This window comes from Loxodonta africana, chromosome 23, assembly GCF_030014295.1.
Source record: "Loxodonta africana isolate mLoxAfr1 chromosome 23, mLoxAfr1.hap2, whole genome shotgun sequence".
Taxonomy (NCBI): domain Eukaryota; kingdom Metazoa; phylum Chordata; class Mammalia; order Proboscidea; family Elephantidae; genus Loxodonta; species Loxodonta africana.
The window spans coordinates 47217774-47230726 of NC_087364.1; the positions used below are offsets into that span (position 1 = coordinate 47217774).

Here is a 12953-nt window from a genome sequence, read left to right on the forward strand (position 1 = left end):
TTGGGAGTTGTCCGTGCATGGCTTTCTCTGCTATGTGCTTTTCAAGTTTAAGTCACTTTTCCCACTTTTATTGTTCTTAATTATATGAAGACCAAAAAGTCTTGGACTTAAACATAGAAGGCAACATGGTTGCAAGTCTCACTGTCTCTTTAGAACAAGCTCTCTTACCTGTTTATTTTTCCCTGACCTTCATAGGTTTTGAAAAATTATGTATGGGGAAGGTTTTTTTTTTCTTTTTTTTTTTTTTTTTGGTCACCATGATGAGGGTAATTGAGTTGGAGAAGAAAGCCACTGATTTTCATTATTTTATAAGTAAACGTGAGGAAACGACCTTTTCTGTTAATAAACTATTGTTGAACTACTCTTTCCAGCGTGCCCACTGTGCCATCTGCACTGACCGAATATGGGGACTTGGACGCCAGGGATATAAGTGCATCAACTGCAAACTACTAGTTCATAAGAAGTGCCACAAACTCGTCACAGTTGAATGTGGGCGACATTCTTTGCCACCGGTAAGACACAGCTATCTTTTTTAGTACAGCATAGTTGACAGCACTCCTAGAACAAAGGGGAGGTGCCAGGGAATCACAGTGCAATACATTTATTACAGAACTGGGGTAGGAATACTTCACAGTGCTGGTAACAGCTTTGGACTTGTTATCCAAATAACTAGGGTAATACTGGTTTCTAGGCTATAATTAACTTCTTTGTTTAGCCTGCTACAAAATCCTCTGGTCTAAATTTAGAAAGATGTGGGGTAAACTACTAAAGACTTTTTTTTCTCTTTAAGCTAAAATTATTAATTTATAGCTCCCATTATTCTAACATCTATACTCTGCAGAGATCAATTAGAAAGAGTCAGAATTATTGAGTTTGCTATTTAGAGTATGATATTCCAAGGGGGGGGTGTTGGCATTTTAAAATTTCATTTTTTTACTTTTATTTTAAATATGTAACTAAAATTTGTTCATGGAAAAAAAGGAATACAAATAAATAAAGAAAAAGACTAAATAAAAATCACCTTAAACTATCTAAAAATCATTGCCGTTTGGTGTATAGCCTTCCATAACTTTTTCTGTGCAAATTTATATGCAAAAATTTAAAAAATTTTTCTGTATGGAAAAAATTTTAACATATATAAAGGTAGATAGAACAGTATAATGGAACTGCCATATTCCACTTACCTAGCTCCAGCAGTTACCAACTCATGGGCAATCTCGTTTCATCTATACTTCCACCCACTTACCCCATACTCCCTTCATATTATTTTGTATTTATTTTAGTACGCACCTCTGTAGGTCCTCTACATATTTTAGTATAGACTCTTTTTAAAAACTAACTAAAAATCAAATATTCATCCAGGAAATGCTTTAATTTTGTTATAAATATCATAATTTTGTTTTGCAGTTTTTATTATGAATCAGGATCCAAGTAAATGTCACATCTTCCAATTAACTGATATGTCTGTTAGATATTTTTTAATTTATTGGTTCCCCCTTCATCTCTTTCTGTATTTTTTTTCCTTTACAATTTAATTGTCGAAGAAACTGCTTTGTCATTTAGAGTGGTGCATAGTTTTGCTTATTGCTTCTCCATGGTGATGTTTAACATGTTCTTTTGGCTTTTTTATTCCCTACATGTAGTAGTTGGATCTAGAGACTTAATTAGATTACAGTTTTGCTTTTGTTTGTGGGATTTTTTTCTTTTTTTTTTTTGAGACTTCTTCATAGAAGATGGGGTGTTTTTCCATCAGAAGGCACATAATACCTGGTTGTTTGGTTCTTTTACTTACTTTTTAAATGAAAGTGAGATCATACTATGTATACGGTTTTCTAACACATTTTTCATTCTGAACAATGTATTTCGGTCGTCTTTCTATATCAATATAGATGATAGAATGTATTCTCTTTATTTTTTAGCATAAGTTTATTATACGTTGAGGAAAACCAGTTGCTGTTGAGTTGATTCCTACTCGTGGTGATCCCGTGTATATGTCTGTACCATGATTAATTTAACCTGTTCTCTGTGATTGAACATTTGAGTTGTTTTCCAAATTTTCTAATAAAGAAAATCATTATGAACTTCCTGGTAAATTTATATTACTATTTCCGTAAGAATCCAGAAGTAGAATTACTGGATTAAAGGATACGCATTTTTATAAAGATTTGGATGCATCTTTCTAAATTGTCCTCTAGAATGATTATAACATATTTATTCGTAAGGCCTTCTTTGGACATAGTGAAAGTAGGTTAATATTGATGGCTCTTTGGTAGTAGAATTATTTAGCTAGTTCATATACATTTAGGAATGGGTTTGTAGTAAAGGCGGAAAAGTTCAGTCCTAAGGAAAAACAGAAGGCCAAAATTTCTGAACGTAATTTATCCAAGTTACTGTTGATATTGTTGAGAGTTCTTAGGTGCTGTAATACCTTGTATAAGTTCATAAATATAGAAGGAAAGATGGGCAGGGTTAGAGATTATATTGATACTTTAGGATGAGGACTGAAAATATTTAAACATCCATAAGGTTACTTACAAGCCTCTCTCTAAGACAGCCTTAAAATTATGGCTATGACTGTGTGCTTCTTGAGTTTAACTCTTTCCTGCTGGTTGTTCATTAAACTTGAATCCAAATTAATGAATTAATAAAAATTTTAATTTGAATTAGCATTGTTCCTGAGGTTATTGGCAGTTACTTGGTTAAGTTAGTTTCTAGGAGGTATTTCTTTTAATTTTTTGGGCCACAGACACATTGAGCATCTTCAGAAAAATGGAAAACCCACAGAAATTTATATATAATTTTAAGAGGTTTTTAGACAAGCTGAAGCCTATCTCTGGACCTCAGCTAAATGACTCATATTCTAGAGACTCCTTTTGCCAGGGACTTGAAAAAGCATATGGGCTTGAAGGAAGAACAGATAGTGTAGAAGAGAAATAAGTCAGAGTATTCAGGAGTTTCATTTGAGGTATAATTGATGTCGCTTTAATGAACTAAAATTAGTTTTGTGTTTTTTCTGCTATCTGTAAAATATGACTAACATTACCTCATTCACAAAAATATTGTATATTTTTGTTGTTGTTGTATGCCATTGAGTGGATTCTGACTCACAGCGACCCTATAGGACATAGTAGAACTACCTCATAGAGTCTCCTAGGCTGCTGTTGTCTTTACAGAAGCAGAGTGCCACAGAGCAGCTGGTAGGCTCGAACCTCTGACCCCTTGGTTAGCAGCTGAATGTTTAACCATTGCATCACCTTGGCATTTCTTCATTCACAAAAATATTATATGGTTTCATACAATAAAATTACAGTAAATTAAATATATTAACAAGTTATATTTTTCCAAATTTAAATTTTAATATGTTGTGTCTCGTTGGGAGCCCTGGTGGTGCAGTGGTTAAGAGCTATGGCTGCTAACCAAAAAGTCAGCAGTCGGAATCTACCACCTGCTCCTTGGAAACCCTAGGGGCAGTTCTGCTCTATCCTGTAGGGTCACTCTGAATCGGAATTGACTCTGTGGCAGTGGGTTTTGGTTTTGGTGTCTCCCTGAAATAATGTTGCCTCTGGATTTATAAAGCTATTGAAATTTTAAAAGAATTCACTGAGTTATTTTATCTCTGGAAATTTTTGTAGGAACCAATGATGCCCATGGATCAGTCATCCATGCATTCGGACCATGCACAGACAGGTAGGAATGATGCTGGCATGAACTGTTGTTCGTTGACACTACTGCTTGTGGTGACTCTGTTCTTCCAAATAAAAGTACCACTTTGCAGTGGTAAGATCAGTCACAATACTAATCATACACAGTTGGCATTTTAAAATGTAACAGTGTAAACTAAAACAAATGTGTTTTCTCTAGTTTAGATAATTTTCTTTTGAAATCCCTTTAATTCAGCAAACCTTTTTTTTTATGCAATAAGGAGAAAATAGAAGGACTAAGTATACTAATATTATGACAATGTTCAAATGACCTGTTTTTATTAAAAGCTTTATTATTAGAAGTAGAAATTATGTAAAAGATATAAAAATGCAGTCTAGAAAGTGTAAAATAGATCATGTGAGTTAAAACATCAGATATGTACAAAACCTTAAATACTTCTCTGGAAACTTTGAGATCAGTTAAAAGAGGCAGAACACCCTATGCTGGCCTGAATCAGGAAAGCGAAGGCAAGGGCGTTTTTTCTGGAAGGACAGAATACAGTCTCTTGGTCTTGGAAAAAGCTGATTATATGAAGCATAGGCTTTTCTGCCCTGATGAGCTTCAAGGAGTAGCCTAGAGTCCCATCTTTGCCAGTTCTTTACTTGTTGTATGTAGTAGTAGTTTGAGTATGAAGGGAATGAAAAGTCATACTAAAATAATTAAATAGCATTTATAGCATCACCCTTATAGAAGGGATTGTTGAATTAATTTGTAAAGAGGAAAAATGTTTAAAAAATAGGAAAAATATCTTCTAAAACCAGTACTTGGCTACCAGGTTGGTCCTCTTCTCTTTACCCCCGCTGAAGGTTATAATTTGACTCTTCCACTTACGTGCAATTTGTTATTATTAGGACAGGTGTTTAATTTTAAATGATGAAGACTTATTTAGAAATACAACAAAGTCAAATTGAGAAAAATTTTATGTTAAACTCAGTTAATGGATGCTATGTTGTTCTTCCTCTTTTATTTTTTTTTAATGTTTGGGATTGGGTTTTCAGTAATTCCATATAATCCTTCAAGTCATGAGAGCTTGGACCAAGTTGGTGAAGAAAAGGAGGTAAGATAATTTGTTTTATTGTGCATTATGTCATCAGCTTTTTAGTAAAATCTGACAGCTTAAAAATATGATAAATTGACTTCCTTAGGTTTGGGATTGTCATAGTACAATACAGGAATAATTTTTAATGATTACAGAGTTTTAATTCTGATTTAATTATTAATTGAATTATTACTTCAGCTTGAGTTAGAACATAACTTATTTTAAGATGTTGTTGTTGTTGTCAGGTGCTGTTGTGTCAATTCTGACTCATAGCGACCCTACACACAACAGAATGAAACTGCCCGGTCCTGAGCCATCCTTACAATCGTTGTTATGCTTGAGTTTATTGATGCAGCCACTGTGTCAGTCCACCTCGTTGAGGGTCTTCCCCTTTTCCGCTGACCTTGTACTCTGCCAAGCATGATGTCTTTCTCCAGGCACTGATCCCTCCTGACAACATGTACAAAGTATGTAAGACGCAGTCTCACCATCCTTGCCTCTAAGGAGCGTTCTGGTTGTACTTCTTCCAAGACAGATTTGTTCGTTCTTCTGGCAGTCCGTGGTGTATTCAATATTCTTCGCCAACACCACAGTTTGAAGGCTTCGGTTCTTCTTCGGTCTCCCTTATTCATTGTCCAGCTTTCACATGCATGTGATGTGATTGAAAATACCATGGCTTGGGTCTGGCCCACCTTAGTCTTCAAGGTGACATATGTGCTCTTCAACGCTTTGAAGAGGTCCTTTGCAGCAGATTTACCCAATGCGGTGCATCTTTTGATTTCTTGACTGCTGCTTCCATGGCTGTTGATTGTGGAGCCAAGTAAAATGAAATCCTTGACAACTTCATTCTTTTCTCTGTTTATCATGATGTTGCTCATTAGTCCAGTTGTGAGGATTTTTGTTTTCTTTATGTTGAGGTGCAGTCCGTACTGAATGAAGGCTGTGGTCTTCGATCTTCATTAGTAAGTGCTTCAAATCCTCTTCACTTTCAGCAAGCAATGTTGTGTCATATGCGTATTGCAGGTTGTTAATGAGTCTTCCTCCAATCCTGATGCCTCGTTCTTCTTCGTATAGTCCAGCTTCTTGTATTATTTGTTCAGCATACAGATTGAATAGGTATGGTGAAAGAATACAACCCTGACATGCACCTTTCCTGACTTTAAACCAATGAGTATCCCCTTGTTCTGTCCGAACAACTGCCTCTTGATCTATGTAAAGGTTCCTCTCGAGCACAATTAAGTGCTCTGAAATTCCCATTCTTTGCAATGTTCATTTTCTGAATAGCAGCAGAACATTTTAAGATAGCATAATCTAAAAGTTACAGTGTATTTAAGAATAGTGTTTAGAATATTTGGTAGTATTCTTTAAATACATTGTAGACCCTTGTATTTTGTGGGTGAATTGTTTATTTAAACTATAAGTGATTAAACATCTTAACTGCCACTGTTTTTTTCTATTAAGCATTTTATCAGTCTTTAGAACAAAATCGTTTTTAATTAACAACATTTAATTAACATAAACGATGTTTTGAAGAAAGCTTGTAGTAAAAAAGATTACCATCCCTCACATCTCTTCCTGCTTCTCAGAGGCAGCGCTTTGTAGCTCTTTCTGGTTGTCTTCATAACTCTGAATAATGTTTATAACTTTGTTTCTCAATTTTTCAACTTTATTTATTCCTGCCTATGAAAGATTGAATTACTTCTCCCTTTCCTTTTTCTTTCCAGTGTTTTGGCAGGTGTATTGTTTTGCTCTTCTCTTGATTGCTTTCTTAAAAGGAAAAAAAAAAACTTTTGTTGGAAAATTTCAAGCATAAGTAAAAGTAGAGGAGTAGTACGCCTTCTCACTTACCAACATGGTTAGGTTCCAAAGATCAAGTCATTATGCAAACAGTAGCATTGTATAAAATACTTGCCATTTCCTGTGCTGGCTTCCACTCCTCCCCAGCCCCAGCCCTCCCAGCTGGGCGCTGAGGCCCCTCTCTACCTTTGATGTTTTTGGACTTACCCTCGCTCAGCTAGCTGGAATCCAGATCCATGCTGCAGGCTCCTAGCTTGGGCTCTGCGGTGAACTGGATGTGGGAAACAGGATGGCATGGGCTGGGCGGTGCATGGTGGCCTTGGCCAGGGCAACTCCGTAGAGGCGAGTGCTGCCTATGCCCTTCTCCCAGTGCCCGCTGGCCAGTGATGCAGGAGGAGGGAGGAGAGGCATAAGCTGGGAGAAACTGGAGTGTCACGTGCCCGGCAGTTTCCAAACTGGGGTTAAATACCCCAGGGGTGGCACCACTCCTCCCTCTGTGCACCCTGAAGGAGCTGCACATGGCAAGGGTGTGCGGATTGGAGGGGTCATTAGTGTGCAAAATAGTAAAAATAGTTGGCTAGTAGATTTTTTACTATGGTCCTAAATGTGAAATGACAGATAACAAAATAGTAAGTGAGGAAAAGGTGTATACAAGAAAAACCCTGTATGCGTTACCTAGTTAAAACACATTATTAATACCTGGCCAATTTTGCTGCTTCTATCTGCTTCTCTTACTCCTATAATATTTTGAAGCAAATCTGTTGTTACCTATTAAATCTCATATCTTAGTTTCTTGCTCTATCAATTTTAGACATTATGTTGTCTCCCCTTCAACCATCCATACTCTTTCTTCCAGCTTTTCTCTTTTAGTTATGTATTTATTTTTACATTGCAAAGATTTTAACATTTATATTCCATCCTGCAACTACAACCAAATCTTTCATGTAAGATTGCCATTATTCCTGAAATTTTTGAAAACATTTACCAGGAAAGCCGTCTGATTCTGGAGTTTTCTTTGCAGAAAGAATTTTAGTTGTCGATCTTATGTCTAAATAGATTTAGGGAAATTCAGATTCTTCATTTCTTCTTTGTCTGTTTTATTTCTTGAAATTTCTTCATTTTACCATATATTTTCAAATTTATGGACATAAAGTGAATTTCTGAGACTATGAAGTGATACTGTTTTTCACTCCTGATACAGATTATTGTGCGTTCTCTTTTTCATTAATCTTGCAGAAGGTTATCAGGTATCAGTCTTCTCAAAGAACCAACTTAAAAGAAAATTATTGTAATACAATATATTTAACACAAAATTTGCCATTGTAACCATTTTTTAGTATATAATTCAGTGACATTAATTACATTCACCATGTTGTATAAGCACAACCACTATCTTTTGAAAAGTTTTTCATCACCCCAAACAGAAGCTCAGTACCCCTTAAGCAGTAACTCTCATTTCCCCCTCCCATCTAACCTGGTAGCCACTAATAAACTTTTGGCTGTATGCATTTGCTTATTCTAGATATTTCATATAAGTGGGGTCATACAATATTTGTTCTTTTGTGTCTGACTTATTTCACTTTTTTTTTTAATTGTGGGAAATATACATGTCACAAAGAATTTGCCATCTCAACAATTTTCACATTTAGGTTTAGTGAAATTATGTTCATGGTATTCAACCATCACCCTTATCCTTTCTCAGAATCTTCCATCACTCTTAACAGAAGTTCATTGTCCTCTAAACGTTGAGTCTTCCTTTTCCCCTACCCTCTGCTTTCCCCTTAGTGACCACTAATAAACTTAGATCTCTATACACTTGCCTATTCTAGACTTCACGTAAATGGGATCATAAAGTAAGTGTCCTTTTGTGACTCACTTACTTTACTCGGCATAATGTTTTCAAGGTTCATCCATGTAGCATTTATCAGGACTTCATTTCTCTTTATGTATGTATATACCACATTTCATTTATCCATCTGATGGAAATAGCCATATTTAGGCTATTTCCACCTTTTGGCTATTATGAGTAGTACTGCCGTGAACACTGGTATACAGATACCTGTTTGCATTTTTGCTTTCAGTTCTTTGGGTACATACCTGGGAGTGGAATTGCTGGGTCTTATAGTAATTCTATGTTCAGCTTTTTGAGGAACCACCAAACTGCTTTCTACAATGACTGTATTATTTTACAATCCTACCAGCAGTGGATGAGGATTAGCATAGTGGTTTCAAAGTTCATCCATGTCATAGCATTTGTCAGAACCTCATTTCTCTTTATGACTGAATTCTTTTTAGTCTTTTCTATAAATAGCTAGAAGCTTAAGTTTCTAGTTGTCAGTGGATTAGAAAGCTGACTTTGTCATCCTGTAGGGCCTTGGTATGCAGTGGAAAAGAATGTCTTCCATTAGGTGAACTGCTTCATGCTTATTTTCTGCCCGTAGTTTCTAAAAATGTCTCTGAATATGTCCTCTCACTAGCTCAGATTTCATATGCTTCCAGCAGACTCTTTCATCTTGATGTCCCATTGTCACTTCTAATTTAGATATGAAACACCAAGCTCATTATCTCCAACAACCCTGTCCATCTTATCCTCTCTCTACACTTTATCTTCCCTATCAGTGGTACCTCCAATCTCCCACTCACCAAAGTTTGTGTCATTTTTTAATTCTTGCATCTCCATTACCCTCGTGACAAAAAGTTACCAGCTAGCTCCTTTTTAAGACATCCTTAATGTTTCTCTGATTTCAACTCCATTCTCACCACCACTGCACTGACTTCAACTCACAAACTCATCCTAGCTCTTACGTAGTTAGATTATATGCTCTAGAATGATGTAAGAAAGGAATTATTAAGAGCTTAAATCAGAAAATATTTTAAATCGTTACAGGTATTATTACTAGGTCTTAGAAATACGATGTATTATGCAGAATACTTCCAGGTATAACTCTTGGAGATAAATGTTCTCAACAGGCAATGAACACCAGAGAAAGTGGCAAAGCTTCATCCAGTTTAGGACTTCAGGATTTTGATTTGCTCCGGGTTATAGGAAGAGGAAGTTATGCCAAAGTACTACTGGTTCGATTAAAAAAAACAGATCGTATTTATGCAATGAAAGTTGTGAAAAAGGAGCTTGTCAATGATGATGAGGTAAGCACAGTACAATGTTCATGCTTTATTATTTCAGTCTACTTTTCTAAATATATGCTTCAAAACAGATTATATAAGAGATATTTTACCTATTATTAGATTTTTTAAAAATAGAAATCAAATCACATCATCACGGGAAAGTACATGAGGTTCATACAAATTTTCTAGACATGTTCATTATATTGAAAGATTTACTAGTGGTTTTTTTTTGTATGTAAGTCGTTGTGTCATGGTATCAATGGTTTTGGTATTAAACTTATAAACTAGCTGCTAATAATTACTTTTGTGATAATTCAGTTGCTAAGAACAAATTTATCATTAGATTTGATGATGCCATTTCAGTTTGACATCATATATTTCTTTTGTTTTTTAAAATAGGATATTGATTGGGTGCAGACAGAGAAGCATGTTTTTGAGCAGGCATCCAATCATCCTTTTCTTGTTGGGCTGCATTCTTGCTTTCAGACCGAAAGCAGGTAAGATTGAAAGATAATGGCATGATTACTGGGCTTTACCCATTTGTATACTACACTAACCCTTTCTACTATAATTCATGGAGTAGAAGTCATGGAGAAGGACACAACAGTACTATGCTTATAACTTCTTGCAACTTATATTCCAATCAGCGAGAGCAATTTGACATGGGTCAGCATTAGGAAATTACCTGCTTTAGGCAAAAAAAGAAAAAAAAAAAAGCTGAGCCATGATTGTGACAGTAGAAATCCAACCTTTTAAATAATCCCAGGATCCTAGTTTTAGGATTTATGGTTTCTCTAGAGTTTCGCTGGTGTGGGGAGGAAGGAGATCATGACTTATTTATCTTAAGTGGCAGTTGAAAATTCCTTACCTAGTAAGTGCTAAAATTTGGGTTGGGAGTAAGTGGTTGTGGATCGCAAGTGGTACAACTTTAGAAGAGAAGTAAAAGTTAGAGAATTATCATCATGTTGGTTTAAACAACTTTCTATTCCTGCTGCCCTTTGTTTGCACCAAATTCCTGCCATCTCTATTAAGGGTAAATCGTATAGAATGCTGCCTCTGTTGTGACTGATTTCTGTAGTGTTTAAAATGCCAAGTTACACTACCCTATTTTGGATCATGGTTTCATGGATCCTTTCTTGTGTTTTTAGGTTGTTCTTTGTTATAGAGTATGTAAATGGAGGAGATCTAATGTTTCATATGCAGAGACAAAGAAAACTTCCCGAAGAACATGCCAGGTAAGTTTTTTGTTTATCGTTTGTGTCGAATTTTTTGTGGGGAAGTGACTTTTTATGTGCCAGTAGTCGAAAACAGTAAATAATTCATTTATTTTGATACTAGTTAATTTTTTATAAGTATGTTGAGGCTGAGCTAAAAGTTAGTTCACATTACACTGTAATCATAATATGTATTCTAGAATGTATTTAGTGCTTTCTAAGCAATTAAAAGTTTAAACAGTAGTGAAAGGAAAACCTTTAGTTTTCATTTAGTACTACAACCAGTTATTTTCAAATATTTTTTATGTTGAGCATCAAGTCACTTAAATAAATGATGAATTTACAAATACTTATTAATCTTAATCAGTTTGCAGTGATTTCTGTTTGACAATTTTTCATTAGAAAGTTGTTCAATAGATATTTGAGAGTAATAACAGTTCCTCTTAAACTATTATATGATTCTGTTTTTCCTCTAATTATAAATTTGAATTGTTCTGCCTTTGACTTTTTCTCTGTTCATGAATAAGAGAGAAGAGTGTTAAATATTAATTTTGTGCCTTTAATTTGATATTATTATAAAAGATTATAAATCATATGTTGGAGGAGTTAGGTGGGGAGGAATCATGAAATATTTGACCTTATACCGATTGACTGTGACCTTAGATAAACAGTTTAATCCATCGGTGCCATGTTTGTGTGGGATTTTTTTTTTTTTTTTTAACTCATAGTTAGCAGTATTTCCTGCTTCATAAGAGTAATGCCAAAATGAAACATGAGTTTCTATATGCATGTAATTATTAAATGGAGAACATAGGTTAGAGATTTCATTTTAAAAATTAATTTAATAGAAACCTCTCTCACCAATTATTTCTTGTCAAAAAGAGAAATTGCCCTTGAATTTTATAAGAATGTATAAGCCATACTAATCTAATGTTAAGCCCAAACTTTTTTTTTTTTTCTTTTTCTGTTCGTTTATATTTAGACTTTATCAAATGGTCGCCCTTCACAGCAAAGCTGTGAACATAGCTAGTATTTGTTCCTACTTTGTTTAGTTGGGCTTGGGGGAGGTGGTGTGGTTTTTACTGTATTAAAGTGCTGATTCTGGTTTTATACCATCCTTGCTTTTTTTAAGAACCAAAGAAGAGGTCAAGCTCCTTGATCATAGAATTAAGTAGCTAGAAGGTGTGCATACACACCGCTAAGCGGGATCATGATAACGTGCCACCAAAGTGGCTATAAACTACAAAAAAAGTCTCATCATTGTTTTAATTTTATGCTTTATAACACGGATAACATTCTTTATAATTTTGTTTAGTTTCATTTTTGTTATTTATGCCAACATTTCTGGTTATCATCAGTAAGCTAGTAGTAATTTTAAAAAGTTCTTACTTTAATGTTAAATTTTATGAGTAGCTTCTTTTAGTTCCTGTTCTGAAATCTTAGTATGAATTTATAGTGGGTTCTTAGCCTTTCTGGGGTCGTCAGTCCCATATAGAAGTGTTGAAAGTTGTGGAAACTTTCTAGAAAACGTACATATGACTTTGCCTTCACTTCAAGGAGGAGTATGGACTGGCCGAAGTCCATCCAAGGACACAGATTAAAAACCCCTGTTTCAGACTTTCAGGTTACCAACTTCATGAAAAATAGTAGGTCTAAGCTAGATTGAAACTTTTATAATTGTGTTTTGGGCCCAGATGTTTTAAAGTGGTGCTTCAATTTTTTTTTTTTTAATTAATTTTTATTGTGCTTTAAGTGAAAGTTTACAGATCAGGTCAGTCTCTCATACAAAAACTTACATACATCTTTCTGTGTACTCCTAATTGCTCTCCCTCTGATGAGATAGCACAGCACTTCCCTCCACTCTCTCTCCTCATGTCCATTTGGGTAGCTTCCGGCCTCCTCTGCCCTCTCATCTCCCCTTCAGACAGGAGATGCCAACATAGTCTCATGTGACCACTTGATCCAAGAAGCTTGTTCTTCACCATTCTCATTTTCCATCCCCTATTCTAGTCCAATCCCTGTCTGAAGAGTTGGCTTTGGGAATGGTTCCTGCCCTGGGGTAACAGAAGGTCTGG

The 12953-nt window shown here is 35.3% G+C and overlaps 1 protein-coding gene across 4 annotated transcripts in view; it reads left to right on the forward strand.

The window, feature by feature from the left end:
- PRKCI (protein kinase C iota) overlaps positions 1–12953 on the forward strand; it is a 107022-nt gene that overhangs the window by 71182 nt on the left and 22887 nt on the right. For all 4 annotated transcript variants that reach the window (XM_003416243.4, XM_064275463.1, XM_064275461.1 and 1 more), the window contains 6 exons: positions 372–512; positions 3633–3687; positions 4701–4759; positions 9509–9685; positions 10064–10161; positions 10813–10899. In XM_003416243.4, coding sequence (XP_003416291.3) covers positions 372–512; positions 3633–3687; positions 4701–4759; positions 9509–9685; positions 10064–10161; positions 10813–10899 — 617 coding nt within the window. The remainder of the gene's footprint in view (positions 1–371; positions 513–3632; positions 3688–4700; positions 4760–9508; positions 9686–10063; positions 10162–10812; positions 10900–12953) is intronic.